This window comes from Sinocyclocheilus grahami, unplaced genomic scaffold (genome assembly GCF_001515645.1).
Source record: "Sinocyclocheilus grahami isolate Dianchi unplaced genomic scaffold, SAMN03320097.WGS_v1.1 scaffold591.1, whole genome shotgun sequence".
In the NCBI taxonomy this organism is placed as follows: domain Eukaryota; kingdom Metazoa; phylum Chordata; class Actinopteri; order Cypriniformes; family Cyprinidae; genus Sinocyclocheilus; species Sinocyclocheilus grahami.
In genome coordinates, this window is record NW_015505770.1 from 646515 (window position 1) to 665898 (window position 19384).

Here is a 19384-nt window from a genome sequence, read left to right on the forward strand (position 1 = left end):
TACATACATATATATATATATATATATATGTATGTATATGTATGTATATTAGGGGTGCAACTGTTCTCGGTTAAAAAAAATCAAACCGTACGGTTCGGCATGCACTAGGACCGCGGTTCAACTTATATCTGACAATGCATCTGTAACGTGGTTTGTTAGAGTTGGGCTAATGCATGTTTCTGTTGATGGATACAAATTCTGGCTTCCCAATACATTACAACAAGAGAGATGAGAGAGAAAAAAAAAAACAATACGTGGACAAACCAGTCACTCTAACAAACTGTCATATATGCCGTCATCACGTGTTGATAACGCAGGTGAGACCTGAACAGCACACGTTACTATATGTGTTTAAACTAAACTCATTTAAGCCTCTGGCCATTTTAAATATTAAAGAGCCAGAAGACGTGAACTCACATCTCAGAACGCGCGCAAATATTAAGCTCTCTTTGAAGTATTGTGCTTGAATGGACAAATTCACACAAAAATTGTGTCAAAATGCCCATCTTGGTGAGTATCCTAGCAGATAGTCGGCTGAACATACAGTATCAGTGCGTTCTTTTAAAGTGACAGCACTTTCTTAATGTTAAAGGGGTCATATGATGCTATTTTAATTTTATAATTATGTCCCAACTGGATGCAACGAATGCCTCGTTTATAATGGGTTTTCATGTTTTTGTCTCGTCGCTCCGCCCGGACAGGGCATCATCACAGTATGGTAGATGCGTAACATTTCTGTCACACGCTTGAGGTATTCGGCCAATCACAACGCACTGGATAGCTGGCCAATCACAGCACACCTTGCTTTTCAGACCGATGAACTTTGTTAAAAAAAAATTAAATAAATAAAAAAATAATTTTTTTAAAAAGCTGGGCCAGAGAGGAGAAACGATAATGTACAGTATGTGGAAAATAATGGGGGTTTTTTTACCTTAAACCGCATAAACACATTTCATTACACCAAATAATGTTCTTTTTAGCAACATCATATGACCCCTTTAATCAAACAGCAACAACACGGAAATCACTCACTGCTCTTGATTGAGTAACTTTTGTAACTTTAATAAGGATTAATCTTTAATTTATACAGTCAAATATGCAATGTTATTTCACATTTGATTACTTTATTCAATTTCTGTACCTAAAAACGAAGTTAGACCTACCTAAAAAACCTGAAAAGCACTGTTTATTTTATTTGTATCTTTGCTCTATTGTATTTATTTGTGCTGTTGCTTGTTAGATTATTTGTTATCTTCATTATTTTTATTTGACAATATAGTTTTTCCCCTAAATATAGCACATACCGAACCGTACCGAAACCGTGACACAAACCGAACCATGTGTAAGTTGAACCGTTGCACCCATAATATAAATATATATATATACACACACAGTATCTCACAGAAGTGAGTACACCCCTCACATTTTTGTAAATATTTTATTATATCCTTTCATGTGACAACACTGAAGAAATTACACTTTGCTACAATGTAAAGTAGTGAGTGTACAGTTTGTATAACAGTGTAAATTTGCTGTCCCCTCAAAATAACTCAACACACAGCCATTAATGTCTAAACCGCTGGCCACAAAAGTAAGTACACCCCTAAATGAAAATGTCCAAATTGGGCCCAAAGTGTCAATATTTTGTGTGGCCACCATTATTTTCCAGCACTGCCTTAACCCTCTTGGGCATGGAGTTCACCAGAGCTTCACAGGTTGCCACTGGAGTCCTCTTCCACTCCTCCATGACGACATCATGGAGCTGGTGGATGTTAGAGACCTTGAACTCCTCCACCTTCCGTTTGAGGATGCACATGCTTGGCCAATCCATCACCTTTACCCTCAGCTTCTTTAGCAAGGCAAGTTAAGGTACCCTAAATATATATGTATATACTTAAATATAAAATGTTTCATGTTTTTTGCCTTATGCCCACCAAAGCTGCATTTAATTAAAAAGTAAAAAACTCTAATATTGTGAAATTAGTTTTTTCAAAAAATAATTTATTCCTGTGATTGCAAAGCTGAGTTTTCAGCAGCCATTACTGCACTCTTCAGTGTCACATGATCATTTAGAAATCATTCTATTAGGCTGATCTGGCGCTCAATAAATATTTGTTGTTATTATTAATGTTAAATATTGTTGTGTTGCTTCATATTTTTGTGGAAGGTGTGGAAACGTTTTCTTTCAGGATTCATTTATGAACAGAACGATCAAAAAACAAGACTTATTTCAAATGAAAATGTGTTGTAACAATGTACAAAGATTTTACTGTCACATTTGTTCATTTGAATGCATTCTTGTTGAATAAAAATATTAATTCATTAAAAAAAAAAAAATTTGAAAATGTAAAAATATACCTGAGAGTGTTACAATGCCCCGTTCCTGAGGCTCAAACCTCAGATACTTGTTGCAGAAATCAGCAGACTCCAGAGCCAGAAACAACACATTTCCTAGGAAGTATCCAGCCGTCTGACCCACAGAGTTACAAGTGGAAGCATAACCCACATTCTCCCTGGACAGCATAGTCAAAGCCCAGCCATCAACGGCAATATCTTGCGTGGCTGCGAGGAAAGCCAGCACGAAGAAGACTGCTGTCAGTGCGATCACATCTGGCCCACTCTGTCCATCTGTCTGAAGCATTGCATCAACCGTGACTGACAGGTAAAGCATAAAAAGACCCAGCAGGTACTGAGTGGGCACCAGCCACGACTTCCTCCTGCCAAACTGCCGCAGGTACAGCGAGTCCACCAGGGGAGCCCAGAACAGCTTTAGACTGAAGGGCCAAAAGACGAAGCTAAAATAGGCCTGGTCCTTGTAGCTAACGTTCTTACTCTGCATGATGAGAGGGATGCTCCCGGCCAAGCCTAAGGGAATGCCCTGAAGCACATACAAAAACAATAACAGGGCCACATTGCCTAGTTCTCCTTTGATCCCGTGACACGCTTTCGCCTGTCCATCAGCCCTGACTGAGTTTGGTAGAAGAGTCTCCTCGTCACACTCCACTTCTAGCTTGGATTCTCTTTCACCCATATCAGAGTTGGACACCACAGGCTTCCGCAGCCTCCCGTTCTTGTGTGTAACAGATTCAGACAGTTCCATCTTAACCTGCCGGGCATCAATCCAGATATGTCCTCAAAACACCTGTGTGTAAAATAAATAAATAAATAAACCAGCTGCACCAATGAGTCTGTGAAAAAAGTGAATTGCATAACGTTATTGGAAGCAGTGTTATATTGGTATCATTGAGATCCTATTATTATTATTTTAATACAACGAATTAGTATTTATTTTAAGATTTTGTTTTCTTTGTAAATTACTTAATTTCAGCAGTTTTAACAGACAGTTTTATTATTATATATATATATATTTTTTTTTTATGTATATAGCCTATGCATTCACTTTTATTTCTGTTTTAGTCTATTATTTTAGTACATATATTTACTAAATAAAAATGAGAAATTCCAAGTCTTGGCAACTAGCAGAGGTTAGTTTAGGATAACATAACATAACATAAAAATAGTTTTTAAGACTTGTTTCAGTTAGCATTTGTTTTGTTTCAAATACCAAAAATGTTTTTATGCTTTTAGTTTACTATAACAGTATTACTATACTATTCCAAAACCATAAAGACTGGGGAAAGAATGTGTATTCCACTCCAGAGAAGCCTCTCGAACATGAAACCAATTAACGAAACACATAAATGATTAATAAAAAAATAGCTAACTAGTTCTGATTCTTGTCACGTAAAGCTGAGTAAACAAAACAAATAACATCAGCTCAGAGACTTTATCATGCGACACGTTTTGATTAACGAACATACTCCGAACGAAAGAACCACATAAGCATGAGCTGGTAAAGAAGCAGAAAAAACACTGATTCACGGTTACCTTGCACTATGATGACATTCCACAAGACAAGTCAAGACTTCAATGAACAAAATGAAAAAAACACACGGTTCCTTGACTTCAGATAAGCAGCACCTTACTGAGACATAAATATATGTGCATAAATATACAGTATACCTAGTTTTTCAATCCGCCGGGAACCACAGTTAGTACACCTGACTGCTAAAATGAGAAGGAAGCCGGAGCGGTGCGTCAGTAAAATGTGTCCGAATGCTTCAGCAGACGTGTCTTACAGCGCCTGTTTTAGTTCCGCTTAGTTTCATGTTTCATGTAATTTACAGAGAGTAAATATTCTGCCCATGGAACTTTGAAAAGTTTATTAATTTATTTATTTATTTTTGAGAGAAGTTTCTTATGTTGCTTCACACAAGGCCACAGATGCAGTGTGTAATTAGTACAGCAGCCATAAATTGAAAGAAAAAGAAAAATAAACCGAGAGAAAAACTGGAAGAAAGCAATGTGTTGTCTATGCTCAGCATAACTTTTTTCCTTATTTAAATGATACACACATATATAATGTAACTTATCAGTGCTCATATGCTATTTGACACCTGGTTGTTGTACTATTACTAATGTTGATCTTTAAAAATACAAAGCACTGTGTTGTTTGTGCTCTTTCTTATGAGCCATTTTATGCTTTCACTGTGAAAAAGGACATCCCCCATTTCCTCTCTACAGATATAATGAATGACTGTATGTGCAGTGTGTGAAGCAGTGTGGAATCAGTAAAAAGGTTTAAATGCATGTGACTGAAAATGTTGAATAAAGGCATGTGACCAGAAATGTGCGTGTAAACTAACTCAGACTTTATCCATTAGCAGCCAGAGTTACTGCCATTTTCTTAGAACTCATTCAGGCCAGTTTTCATTTATTTAATCAATTGTTGAATTCTGTTTTCTTGCCCAAACAAGACCACATTACTATAAAGCTTACGTGATATTTTACCAGACACTGTAATCTGGAATATGCGGTTTTGTGCTTAACACAATATAAATGCAGTCGTTTCCTTCATTAAGGATGTGAATTGTTTTTGTCAAGAGAACATCATTATTTATATTCAAGAAAAGTCGTCCCCAGCCTACTGTCACTAAAGCTATAGGTCTTTTGGAGTCGGAGACATACTGAACTGACACAAACTAGTTCAATCACTTCCTAATTATTAACATTTTTAAATGAATTATTTTGTATTATCATTTTATGTTTTTGTTTGAAATAAACAGAGAACATCCAGCCTTTGGTAAGAGTAGTAGTCACAATTTCAACCTGTATTTGGGGGATATCATATTCATAAATTAGTTTCCACAAAGAACCCAATTGTTCACTTTTAAGCGTTCACTTTTTGTTGTGATTAGTGATTAATTGGTTATTCTTTATTAATTGGTCATAGTTCCCAAGTAGTTCTCAATGAGGATATTTTTATTTTATTTATAAAGGAACTACCTTTGTCCTAAATTTGCTACTACTTACTGCTTAGTTAATCTTGCTTCTCTATTAGTTAATAACATTAAGTTAAGTGTTAATGTAGTACTACCTATTACTTCCTGCATAGTTACTTGTTAACAAATAAAGTGTTGCCAATGCATTTATTATCCGTCATATCTGTTCGGATCAAATCTGAAATGATATCAACATAGTTTATTCGGGTGTATTTCCCCAAATATTTCTTCTTTCAAAGGTACTAAAAGAATCGTTATTAGGATTCCCATGCCCACTGGCGGCCCCCAGCCAACAGAAACTTTTCTCCGAGTCTCAACGTCAAACTCCTCCCTATCAGCAATCGCATACCTCGAGCAGGCAGAGGTGCAGGGGTGCGGAGCTGCTGCTGCTGTAGTAGTAAGCGGCCAGCAGGCGAGTGGGTGACACCGTCAACGATCACACGGAAGAGAGAGGAGCCGCTGAGAACACGCTCACCACACAAACACGGCAAGACAGGACTGTCCGCTCCACATCACACATTCATGGCGCTGTGCAACGGGGAGAGCAAGGTCAGTAAACCGGCCTAAGCATGTACAGAACCCAAACTGCTCTACCCGTCCTTGTGGTTATCACTGGTGCTCGCCACCGGTACTCCCGTTCACACGCGGCCCTGTCTGCGCCTGGAAACTTGGAGCCGGGGTGTATTGCTGTGACTTATCGTTGTACCTTTATTAAGGCATATTTGGTAATATGGTGAATTTGTACTGTCTGCCCATGCCTACAGCACTCCACCTGGACGATGTCGTGGTATGAGATCATTGCACGCCCCGGGCGAAGCTCAGAGGCTCACCCGCGAGCAGCCCTGAGAAATAGCAGCATGCGCGTTCAGTTAGCCGGGCTATCGCGCACAAGCTAATGCTAGTTAGCCACAATCGATGTGACAAGCTGAGCTGCTGTGGCTAATGAGGGTTCGGAGCTGTGGCTGAAATGAACAGCCACCAGTGAAACACTGTTGAGTTTCACGCAGCTGAAAAGATTGATCCTTTTTTACATTTAAGTAGGGCAAACTGAAAAGTTGGGCTGGTTTGTGTTAACAAGCTATTATGAGCTGTGACTGGTGTACAGGCCAGTGCGTTTTCATACTGGAGATTGGCCATGTTTGCTATTTGTTTTATCTTTGCACACCGGTTCATGTTTGCACTCGTTCAAGTGTTCATTATAAAAACTTTAATCGCCGTTTACCGGCGTTTTCTACAGTTTTGAGTTCGTGCTGCTGTGCTGGAGTCAGTCAGAAAGTGCTGTTGTCGTGCACTCGCAAACCACGTGGGAGCGTTTCGTACTTATAAACTATAGTGAGAGATGCATGCTTTTGTAGTATGCACTTTATCTGTCTTTACTGGTGTATATAATGGCTGATCAATTTTTACTTCGCTGATCTTGTGTTTAGAATCTAAAAAGTTCTGATTGATGTTCAAGAATTGCTCAAGGGTCCATATATGGTTTAGTACAAGTATATACTGTCCATCCCTCAAGCGTCAATTTTTGATTGTGTTGTTAGCATTTTCTTTAGAATTTAAAAGTTTTTTATCCTTTTGCTGGAATTGCTCATCTTGTCATATTTGATACTCCATATTTTGAGGCCATATAATAATAAAGTGTAAAATATATATACATTTTTTTTTTTTTTTTTTTTAAATTGAAGTGAATTTATACAATTTTGATCCTTGTGCAGGAATTGCTCATCTTGATATATATATAAGTATATACACCCTATTTTGCAGAGGTGTAAAGAGAGCCTAGAAAAACCATACCTGAGTTAAAGGCAGGGTAAGCGATTTCTGGTAGCCAATGTTGATATTTGAAATCACCAAAACAAACACGCCCCTACCCCAAAAGGGTCTTGCCCCTATTTTGATAGCTCCGCCCCACATATACGTACGCAACCCAGGCAACGATTAGTTCTGTGAAACAAAGGAAAACCAATGTTACACCGTGTCTACATCGGACGTGAGCGGCGCGGCGCAACAAATCCCCGACAGAAAACTGCTGCCAGGTTCTATTTATGACGTGCTGACACAAATTTAAAATGGTTTTCAACGGTCGTTTGATCACGTCCAGTGTAGGCAGACTTTAGCTGTTGTAGACACGGTGTTACTCACCTATTGAGAAGAAACAAAGCAACCTCGGCGTCCGATCACAGGCCTCCGCTCCTTGAGTTCTCTCCAGCACTGGAAAGCTGATCCGATATTTACACGGGTCCTACTTCTTGCCTTATCGTTCTGCAGACGTTTTCCTCTTTTGTTTTTTTTTTAATCCGCCATCTCTATCTTTCTGTCGCTATCTTTCTTTCAGTGCATGTCCGTCCCATGCACTGAAAGCTCTCTCCTCCACATCACGAGTAGACACGCCCCTTATTGCTGATTGGCTACAAGTTTGTTTTGCTTTTCGGCCCGAATCAGTTTTCTAAAGTGTTTTTGAAAAATTACATACCCTACCTTTAAAGTGCAGGCACTACCTTACAGTGAAAATTACTCCACTACAAGTTACAAGTCACCAATTTCAAAACAACTTGAGTAAAAGTCTGATTTTAACAGTACTTAAGTATTTTACTTATACTAAATATAGGCTCAAAGATGCACTATTCAAAGAGACTAGCCAGTGAAAAACAAGAAAGAGTTGATTTGTTAATTTTCGAAAACCAGAATAAAACTAAACGCCTCAAAAATTACAAAAACACTATGCTTCAAAAAGGTGTCTTCAGTATAACGGATAATTAAAATAATGTTAAGTAGTTTTTATTTTTTGTTTAATTTGTTTATGGTACTTTTACAAAAATAACAGGATAAGAATACAGAAGAACAGTGAAAAAATAACATTAAGTAAAATTAAAAAGTCAAAGCCTAATTGCACTGGATGAGTTGAGTTCGGCCTCGTTGCCATTGCTAAGGCATTCACATAAAGTAGCCTTGTTGACAAGTTTGGGCGAGTAAGGGCAAAACGCACAAGATAAAGTACTTTCAGTGCCCTGTAGTTGGTGATAATAAAATATACTGCTGCAGAAAAAACTAGATGTCATGCAAAATGTAATGTGTAATTGCAACACTCATTACAAATGTAGTGGAGTAAAGAGTACAGATACTTACTAAAAAATGTAGTGAAGTAGAGAGTAAAAGTTGCTAATATCTTTGATACTCTCTCAGTAAATCTACAGAGTATCCAATAAAGATACTCAAGTACAGTAATATTAATTAGGCCTACATTTACTCAAATACTTTACACCTCTGCTGTTTTGTATACTTATCCTATATAATAATAAAATGTATAATAATATAGAAACCTACAGGAACTTGACCAACCATAGGCAGTTTTATAAAATAAAAAATATATATAGTAGTGGTTGATGCCAACATGATATCTAAAGAGCTGGCTAGCTGCCCATTATATTATTTATTAATATTTAATATATAAATATGATCATAAAATTGTATTAGATATTTAATAAGATGGGGATAATTAATTATATGTAATATAACCAAACTGGCCTGAAATGACCAAATTTTTGCCTATCAATCAACTTGCCTGATATCACAAATTTTTAGAAATGACTCCATAACATTTCTGTGTGTGCATTCATTCGCAGTGTGCAGGGTCAGGCAGTAATGCTTAGGCCTATATGCACTACACAGGACATCACCTTCCCGTGACTCGTGTGACTGATTTATCAGAAGCAGCACATCTTTAGTCTCCAGTCACATGCACACATGCGCCTTTAAATGCATCACACATTTAATTAGTAGCATTTTACTTGCTTAGCTTGGGGAATGATGTAATGTTTGTTGTTCATTGTGCTATTTGTGTGTTTGTATCTGCAGCTGGATATCATCGGAGAGCCTAAAGATGGTTTATGTTCCTACGAGGGTGCCGTGGTGATCCTAGATGCAGGAGCACAGTATGGGAAAGTGATTGACAGGCGGGTACGAGAGCTGTTTGTCCAGTCTGAGATTCTGCCTTTGGAGACGCCAGCCTTCGCCATCAGAGAGCAGGGTTTCAGGTGAGCCCATCGGTGCCAAGATAGATGTAGCAGTAGATGCTGTTTGGTTCTCATGTTAAAAAGTACCAGGGAAACCTAATTGAATTGCAAAGTAGAAATGTCTGATATGGTAACCGATCGGCTTTGGTAACTGAACTAACTAACATTCTGTGAATCAAAAGCCTTCTTCCTTTAAAAGCAGAAGACATCAGAATGATTAACCTTCATTGCTTGTAGTTTTGCTTCATGGCTTCATTTTCTTAGTTTGAAACTTTGAACTTGTGGTTAACGGGGAACGCACTGCTATTGGGTCGTAAAAGTTGAATGGTTAGCTATAGGTGTATGTTTTTGTCCATTCTATTTCAAGTCTTATCAAACAGCAGTTGTGCGGTGCAGCAAAGCCTAAAGCTTGTAATTTATTGTGATCAGGTTTTATTGGAGTCGTTGTGTGCTTTAGGTGTTGTAAATGAAGACCGTGTACACTTCTGATAAAATTAACTCAGTCATTGTATTTTCCAAGTTAAAGACATTTTTCTATGTTTAAAAGTTTGGTTGAATGCATTATTGAGGACCGCAAACTAATTTTTTTTATTGTACAGTTACAATCACCCAGCTTCTCTTTTAAGACCTGCAACTAGGGCTGCACGATAAACCGCATGCGATAGTTAACGCGCATCTTGTCAGTAAAGCCGGTTCTTTAATCAGCGATAAATTTCCATCACCTGCGGGCTTTCACATTGAGCAGCATTAACTACACAGAGCCATTGTTCACCGACAAGCTGCGCAAAACATGGGCAAAATACGATCGTGGTTTTGCTCAGCTTGTCGGTGAACAACGGCTCTGTGTCGTTAATGCTGCTCAATGTGAAAGCCCGCACGTGATGGAGATTTACCGCTGATTACAGAATGGCTTTACTGACAAGATGCTGTTAAATATCGCATACGATTTATCGTGCAGCCCTACCTGCAACTATTCTAGAAATTTGTAATGCACCAATTGCTGAAGATAAACAGTCATATTGGTTTTTGTTAGTTGGTCTGTCCTTGAGAGAACACAGTGTGAGGTGCTGTGCATTCCACCTGTGAGGACATAAAAGGAAACAAAGCTGTTGTGTTTACCGGAAGCTGTGAACATTGAGAGACAGAATGTGGCTGATAGAAGGACAGAATAACCCACAAGTTGGAGAGATAAGTGGCTTAGATGATCTGGCCTTTGCATTAGAACTTGCCTAGTCTCAGTGATTCAACAGACAGACAGACTCTTTCCATTTTTCTCAGCCGCTTGAGATTTTTGAAATTATGTTTTGGTTAATGTAAATTGGTTTATAATGTGTATATCAAATTATTTTCTCCAATGTAAGGGCCATTATTATATCCGGAGGGCCAAACTCTGTCTATGCTGAAGATGCACCCTGGTTTGATCCAGCCATATTCACCATCGGAAAACCAGTTCTTGGTATCTGCTATGGAATGCAGGTGAGAAGCGAATTAGCAATGACAATAATTGTTATTAATAATTATTATATAATAATCATAATCGTCATAAATCAGATTGATAATATACAGTACCAATCAAGCGTTTGAGGTTGGCATGATTTAAAAAAAAAAATATTTTATGCTCCCCAAGGCTGCATTTATTTGATCAGAAATACAGTAAAACAGAAATATTGTTTATTACAATTTAAAATAAATGGTCTATTTCAATATATTTTGAAATGCAATTATTACTTAAACTGAATTTTCGGCAGCCATTGCTCCAGTCTTCAGTGTCACATGATCCTTCAGAAATCATTTGAATATACTGATTTGGTGCTCAAGAAAGATTTCTTATTATTATCAATGTTGAAAACAGTTGTGCTGCTTAAAGTGTCCCTATTATGCCATTTTTAAGGTTCCTAATATTGTTTTGGGAGGCTCCTACAACAGGTTTACATTACACTTTTGTTTTCCCATAATATACATTTAATTTCACTGCATTGCTCAATGATTCGTATATGATTCATATGAAGCAGTTCAAAGAATCATGCTCTCTAAACCCCTCCTTTCCATGAGCTTACTCTGCTTTGATTGGTCAGATGACCCAGTCCTTTGTTATTGATCTACAGCGTACAGCGCATGTCGGAAACGAAACGCCCATTGCCATAACTGAATGACAGCTTCGGAAAGAATGTATTGAGAGAAAAGATGGTATCGATTTTACCTTAGAAATTCGAGCCCGATTCTGATGATGAAGCGTCTAGTTGATCAACCAGACGCTAATTCGCAAGCGTCATTGTTATAATTTATTTAGGTGCACATGTGGGAACTGTATCAGAATGCCAAGTGAAGGTAAAAACGTTTGCTGCCATGAAGTACGATAGGTAGTATTATACGTTTCTGCATTAGTTGACATTAGTGGGGCTGTGCGATATTGAAGAAAAATGCGATATTCGATATGCGATACGATATTGCTTAAAGTGTGTAAAATCAATTTAAATTATATTTTAAAATATTTAAAAATGAAAATTATATAACCAATTTGTTTCACATTCTTTCTTGTAAAAGAAAGAATCACTACAACTTCTGAAAATGACCAGCAGTGTTTTAGCATTACATAAAAAGTAATGTCACAAATCAGAAAATGTCATTTTAACATCAGTGTGAACATGCAAACAAAAAAAAATTAATGACACTAATTTTATATCATTGTAACTTTGCTTTCCATACACTTTAAGTACTTCTTCATATGCCACAGCAAAAACTATAGTCTGAGATAGTTCAAACATGATTAAAGGCAAGTGAACAGTCAGTAAAAACAAAAGAAAAAAAAAAGAAATGCACAATTTACAAGCATAGATAATATAAACAGTAGTATTCAGGTACATAAATTTAATAATTAGGTGTGAAATAACACTGCATAATGTTCACTGTATGAATTAAATTTAGATTAATCTTTGTTATAGCTGTTTTGTTGTTTGATTAACATTAGTGACACATTCAGCAGCACGTATTTATAGGCTGCCGTCCCTTTAAAACCGACTGCACAGATCCAGTAGCCTATAATGATACAAATCCGATTTCTTTCTCAGCTGTTTACATTCATTTAAAACATAACCGACTGCGTTTATGAGAATGATCGTTGAGACGGGTACTATTGACAATTCCATGTGTCTGTTCAAACATGAGGAGATGCGAAAGACGAATCAACTCGGTGTTCGCGTGCCGTGTCAAACGCGTCTCTCTGGGTGTGTGTGTGTGTGTGTTCGAACGCTTTGTACGTGTGCGGAAGAACTGAAGATACGCTGTGCGAGATGCGGCTTGTGCGCACGCTTTAGGTGTGAGTCAGACAGCAAGACGAGACGGCAAAGAGTTGTTTTCTGTAACTTATTGCACTTAACTCTTTTTAACATCAAGCAATTCTCTGCTATATACGTCGAACTAAAACTTTGACCTTTTGCAACAATTTGATTTAAGTAGCCTATTATTAAAATGATTCAGATATTGCATGCCCTTGCGATATGCATATTGCGATTATTTATATTTGCGATATTTTGATAATTTCGATATATCGTGCAGCACCTAGTTGACATTAGGCGCCAGTAACAAGCTACAGTTTTTGAGGGCAGGTCAAGTTGTTCCCGGCGGGCCAACCTTGAACGGGCATTATGCAAATGTGTTACCCTGTGATGTGTAGCCGTCACGGAAGTGGGATTTGAATTCCTGACGACTCGTTTAGGTGATTCAGAGTCGATTCTTATTTTTTTGAGAAACAATATTTTTATTTACCGTGCACTGTCAGCTTCACAACATTGCAGAATGTTTACATTCACAGACAGCTATATTACACACTGCATAAAAGGCAATATTCGAAATGGCATAATGGGGCACTTTAATATTTTTTGTGGAAACTGTGGAACATTTTTTTTCAGAATTGTTTGATAATTCGAACATTCAAAAGAGCATAATAAATATTATTTATTGATTTATTTTTTGTGTTCACCAGATGATGAATAAAGTTTTTGGAGGCACAGTACACAGGAAGAGTGTGAGGGAGGACGGTGTTTTCAGCATTGCGTTGGACAATTCCTGCTCGCTCTTCAGGTAAAAGTCCCTTTAGTATGTCAGATAGCACCATGTTTTTTTTCCTTTATTATGTCCGTTTTTTCACATTTATAGATTTTTAAAGTAGTTAATAGTTTTCTTGTGATGAAACCCTTTTGTGTGTTTCAAGGGGGCTGCAAAAGGAGGAGCATGTTCTGCTGACACATGGAGACAGTGTTGACAAAGTAGCAGATGGTTTCAAAGTTGTTGCACAGTCAGGAAACATTGTCGCCGGTGAGTAGGCGAACCTGAAGAATATTTCCTAGACATGCATTGTATCAAAAAAAAAAAAAAGTGGTTCTGATGCTAGATTCTTTGTCATGGCTGTGGGTGTTTGTGGTTTAAGACATTTCCCGTCTTCATCTCTGTCTTAGCCATTGCTAATGAGCAGAAGAAACTTTACGGCACTCAGTTTCATCCAGAGGTCGATCTGACTGAGAGGGGGATGGACATGCTACGCAACTTCCTCTTTGAGATTGCTGGCTGTAGCAGCAACTTTACAGTACAGAACCGTCAGCTGAACTGCATCAGTGAGATCAGAGAGAAGGTGGACAAATCCAAAGTTCTGGTGAGTACCGTAAACCCCTTCAACCTGCCATTTAAAACAATCAAATGAAACAAAATGACTAAATTAAAATGTAAATAAAAACTGAAAATATAAAACTAAAAGCTAATTCAAAATGTTAAATACTAGGCCTATAATGGTACATAATACTAAAATAGCACTGTTCTAGTGGCACATCATTCTCTAATTATAATAATTAAGAGATTGCTATTTAGTAAAGCTTAGATTTAATTGGTTAGCATATGCATGCATGTGTGTGGTGGATGTTACTGTTAATGTGGGCCGCCTCGATCTATGAAGGGCCTTTTGTTTGGTTGAAGGCACATATGTGATTACAACTCTAATTTGTCTAATTCTTAATTGCTGTTGCTTCAGGCAGTGCTTGGGCAGGTGAGTGTGTGTGTGTGTGGCAACTAATTAAAAATTCCAATTTGAAAGTGATCTTTCCTAAAGCAAGGTGATTTCCTCCCTGAGCTTCTGCAAAGTGGTTCTTCTCTCTAGCGCATGAACTGAGCATTATATTGGATTGTTAATCTATTAATGAGCACAATATTATAGTAATATTATCTGTGTATTTCCCCCAGATTTCTCTCTGGTGTACTGTTTATTCAGTGTATTTGAACATTTGAGTTTAGTGGATGTCTTGTTTACAGTTACAGTCCAAAGTGAGTCAGGATCTCTGTGTATGTTTATATGTGTGCAGGTGTTGTTGAGTGGTGGTGTAGATTCCACTGTGTGCACAGCCCTGCTGAATAAAGCCCTAAATCAGGAGCAAGTGATTGCTGTTCACATCGACAACGGCTTCATGAGAAAGAGAGAGAGTCAGAGTGTTGAGGAAGCATTGACTAAACTCGGCATCAAACTCAAAGGTAACATTCAGAAGGATCTTTTCAATCAATGAAATAGTTTAGCATAAACTATTTATTTAGAATGTATTACCTTTTATTAAAAAGCCTTTCTTTTTCTTTCTTTCTTTCATTAAAGTTTATGTATGCATTATCATTTATTACTAATATTAAAGGGATTGTTCACCCAAAAATGAAAATGTGCTGTTAATTTACTCATCCTCAGGCCAACCAAGATGTAGTTGACTTGAGTCGAAAAAGCATATCCGGCAACACAAAATTAATACCTGTGGCTCCTGATGCTATATAGATGTTTAAGGAAGCGAAACAATCGATCTGTGCAAGAAACTGAAATTTATGTATAACATTATTGTCTGTAATCCACAGCCTCAGGCAAACGAGGAAGTCCGATTCTTCTTCGCAAACTGGTTCTTTCGGATAGTTTGTTTCAATGCATTGGTTCAAATGATGATGCAACGTATATGCAAGTATATTAATGAAGCACCCAATAATGATGTAAAATGTTGATGTTTTACATGTCTAAAGTATATTAAGTGAATAAACTAATCTTAATTAACTTTTTTACATAACATAAAAACTTTGATTTCGCCCCTTCATTCAAATGCTCGATTCAGGCATGCACAGTTCAGTGTGCTATTAGAGTAACTGGAGTGCTCAATGAGTTAGCAAAAACCAGCATATAAGATCATATACGCCGGAATATTGGCTCATTTCAAGTTGCAGTGACTGTAAGGAGTAAGTTTTGATTGAATGCCACAATCTGTATTGTATTAAGCACTATATAAATAAAGGTGACTAAATAACTTGTAGAGTTGTGCTGCTTGAGCCACGATCTGTTTTAGACGGTTCAGTCCGATATGATGAACTGGTTCATCCAGGTCACTAAAAATAACCGGTTCAAAAGAATGTTTCTTTTTGGGAACCAGACATCACTTTGGGCGATTTGCCTGAGGTTGGGCCATTTGCCTGTGGATTACAGGTAATAATGCTGTAAATAATGTTCAGTTTCTTGCACGGACTGATTGTTTCGCTTCATAAAACATCTATATATTGTCAGGTGCAACGGGTATACATTTTGTGTTGCCTGATATACTTTTCTTGACTTTCAAAGTGACGGTAGCCATTGACTTGCATTTTATAAATCAACAAGGACCATGGTTTCTGTTAAAAATCACCTATATCTTGGATGGCTTGAAAGTGAGTAAATTAACAGCAATTTTTAATTTCTGGCTGAACTATCCCTTTAAAGTTTATGTAACTTTATATATTGTGTCAATATCAAGTAAAACACACTTCAGTGTTGAGACTAAAACGTCACTGTGTCACTTTACAGTGGTAAACGCAGCGCACACCTTTTACAACGGCACAACAACCCTTCCAATATCAGAAGAGGATCGCACACCCAGAAAACGCATCAGCAAAACGCTTAACATGACCACCAATCCAGAAGAGAAACGGAAGATCATTGGGGATACGTTTGTAAAAGTGTGTAGCTCTAGTTTGTAGTTGACTGTGCCCTCACCCTGTTTTTCGACCAGTAACTGATGATGTCATTATTATCGTGGTCCTGTAATGATGTTAGTGAGGGGAACTATCGACTTCAGTATTGATTCGCCTAAAATGTCTTGTGTACACATCAAACAATACTTAGCCTGTGGAATAAACCTATTATGATGCATTAAAGTCTCTTAAATATGGAGCAGAACAATGAGGCTCTAATTTGCTGTCTTTCTTAGGTTGCAAATGAAGTGATCGGAGAGATGAATCTGAAGCCAGAGGATGTGTTCTTGGCGCAAGGCACGCTCAGGCCAGACCTTATTGAGAGTGCATCTCACCTGGCTAGCGGGAAGGCAGAAGTTATCAAAACACACCACAACGACACAGAACTTATCCGCAAACTCAGAGACGAGGTAAAGATTAACATCAACCAAACTTGTTGAGTCATGCTTGCAACATGTCCTAATACAAGTCTAACCTGTCATTATAGTCCCGTAACTCTTTACTTTATCTATATAAAATGTTTCTATATGTATGCATTTTAACAGATTCTTTTGTCAACATTGGTGAACTGAAGCAGGGAAAGTGGTTTTATAATAGATTTGGCTGTAGTATATTCGGGGCCCCCTGCGGTGTGCCAGAATAGAGGCACACAATAGGGAGTCTCTTCAAGTTAGAGGAACTCAATTATGGTTTGATCCTAACAGTTGTTTGCTGGTTCTTCTGAATGCCTTGCCCTTCAGGGTAAAGTAATCGAACCACTGAAGGATTTCCATAAGGACGAAGTGAGAGCACTAGGTCGAGAGCTGGGGCTCCCTGAAGAGATCGTCTCCCGACATCCCTTCCCTGGTAAGACCATCAGAAACATTCAAATCTCTGTTTCTGCTTAATTAAAAAATTAATTTGGTTTACTTTCATTAATAATTAGTTCAAATAAATGGCATGAGTTGTTGGGTAGTATATTTTGTGTGTGCCTTCAACAAATTTGCTATAAACTGTTAGAGTTGTGATTTTGAACCACTGTCCACGATTAAATCATGTTTAGCCAAAGAGTTTCTTTTTGAGTGTACAATGATCTTACACTACAGGTTAAAAGTTCTAAAGAAATTAATGCTTCTTATTCAGAAACAATGCATTAAATTGATTGTGACGGTAAACGAAATATTTCTATTTTAAAATAATGCTGTTCTTTTGAACTTTCTATTCATCAAAAAATCCTAAAAGAAATGATTCATAGTTTCCACATAAATATACTATAGCAGCACAAGTATATTAGAGCATATTATAATAATTTCTGAAGGATCATGTGGCTGCTGACAATTTTGCTTTATGCAGCCTTGATGGGACTTTCTTTAAAAACTTAAAAATGCAAACAAAAAAAACACACAGACCACTTTTGAACGGTAGTGTATGTTTTGAATGTATGATGCACATGTGAATATTAATGACTTTGTGTGGCCTTTGTTGAAACTGTGTTTATTGTGTGTTGTAGGTCCAGGCCTTGCCATCAGAGTGATCTGCGCTGATGAGCCTTACATCTGTAAAGACTTCGCCGAGACCAACAACATCCTGAAAATCATCACAGACTTCTCTGCCAGTGTCAAAAAGGTGTGTGTGTGTGTGTGTGTGTGTGCGCGCTAGTTTAAAGATTGCTTATTTCTTGGCTGAATTATTGACACTGACCTTAAACAATTTACCTTCAACTTAAAAAATCTATAAGTTTGCTGATTAAGTTGAAAGTGGGTACTTGAAAGCACACATTCATTCCAGAGTCCCCTCTGGGTTATATATGGCATGCTATAAAATCTCAATCCTTTAATGTCAATCCATTCAGCCACACACCCTTCTTCAGAGAGTGAAGTCATGCATATCAGATGAGGAGGAAGAGAAACTCATGCAGATCACCAGCCTTCATTCACTGAATGCCTTTCTGCTGCCAATTAAAACTGTCGGTGTCCAGGTAAGCATTGTCATCTCCCATTACTTTCACGTCACATTCAGGCATATTTATAATGTGAGCATATGAATGACTTGCTCAGAATTTTTTTGGTTTGTTCCAATGGCCTTGATCTTATGCTGACACACAGTTTTCAGTTGCAGATGCCATTGTAGAAATGCACTCAGTAGTCAGCCCTAATTAATTTATTCCACATGCAAAAGAGTTACTATGATAAAGTGAATAGTATTTGGAATGTCATGTGAGCTCAACATATTGGGCCCCCATGAGGCAGCCCGTTCAGTGTAAAATAAAACTTGTTTTATTAGGTTACTATTTGCCTCAATTCTTAATTTATCGGAGTACATGATTTTTAACATATTTGTTTTAAGGCATAATGTGAGAGTTGGGGAAACCTATTTGGAAAACTAGTAATTTCCAGGTATGTGTTCTTTCCCCTCAGCTGCCATTTTAATGGTTGTTAGTGACAGTGTTATGATCTAAAACTTAAAGGGGTCATATGATGCTGCTAAAAAGAACATTATTTTGTGTATTTGGTGTAATGAAATGTGTTTATGCGGTTTAAGGTTAAAAAAACACATGATTTTCCACATACTGTACATTATTGTTTCTCCTCTATGCTCCGCCTTTCTGAAACGCGTCGATTTTTACAAAGCTCATCATTCTAAAAAAGCGAGGTGTGCTGTGATTGGCCAGCTATCCAGTGCGTTGTGATTGGCCGAATATCTCAAGCATGAGACGGAAATGTTACGCCCCGTACCATACTGTGATGATGTCCTGTCAGGCCGGAGCGATGATTCAAAAACATGAAAACCCATTATAAACGAGGCATTCGTTGCATCCAGTGGGGACATAATTATGGATTATAATGACTTCTACTGTCTTTTTATGCGTTGCGTTGCATCGCGCTGCGTAAACATAAAACCATGTCTGCATTTGTGATTGGAGAAATGACAAACAACAAGCCCTACTCTACACTGCCCAAAAAAATTGCTTTAAATATATAAAATATAAAAACTCTTTAAATATAAAAAACTTACTTATAGTCTTTGAGTCAGAACAGCTGG

General features: G+C 37.6%; 2 protein-coding genes across 2 annotated transcripts in view; one reads left to right on the plus strand and one right to left on the minus strand.

The window, feature by feature from the left end:
• Window positions 1-2356: 2356 nt before the first annotated feature.
• Window positions 2357-4131, minus strand: LOC107557157 (acetyl-coenzyme A transporter 1-like; the record flags this gene model as incomplete). The annotated part of the gene is made up of 3 exons (XM_016240487.1): window positions 4024-4131; window positions 3889-3894; window positions 2357-3142 (listed from the first exon to the last, which is right to left on the minus strand). A coding segment is annotated over exon 3 (744 nt), but the record flags the coding sequence as incomplete, so codon positions are not given.
• A 1535-nt stretch (window positions 4132-5666) lies between these two features.
• The window catches only part of LOC107557175 (GMP synthase [glutamine-hydrolyzing]), a 20914-nt gene continuing 7196 nt past the window's right edge, over window positions 5667-19384 (plus strand). Inside the window, exons 1-12 of the mRNA XM_016240501.1 lie at window positions 5667-5891; window positions 9195-9373; window positions 10714-10828; window positions 13335-13432; window positions 13563-13666; window positions 13807-14000; window positions 14701-14866; window positions 16197-16348; window positions 16600-16773; window positions 17104-17209; window positions 17853-17968; window positions 18195-18320. Coding sequence (XP_016095987.1) covers window positions 5865-5891; window positions 9195-9373; window positions 10714-10828; window positions 13335-13432; window positions 13563-13666; window positions 13807-14000; window positions 14701-14866; window positions 16197-16348; window positions 16600-16773; window positions 17104-17209; window positions 17853-17968; window positions 18195-18320 — 1557 coding nt within the window. The 5' untranslated portion in view covers window positions 5667-5864. The remainder of the gene's footprint in view (window positions 5892-9194; window positions 9374-10713; window positions 10829-13334; window positions 13433-13562; window positions 13667-13806; window positions 14001-14700; window positions 14867-16196; window positions 16349-16599; window positions 16774-17103; window positions 17210-17852; window positions 17969-18194; window positions 18321-19384) is intronic.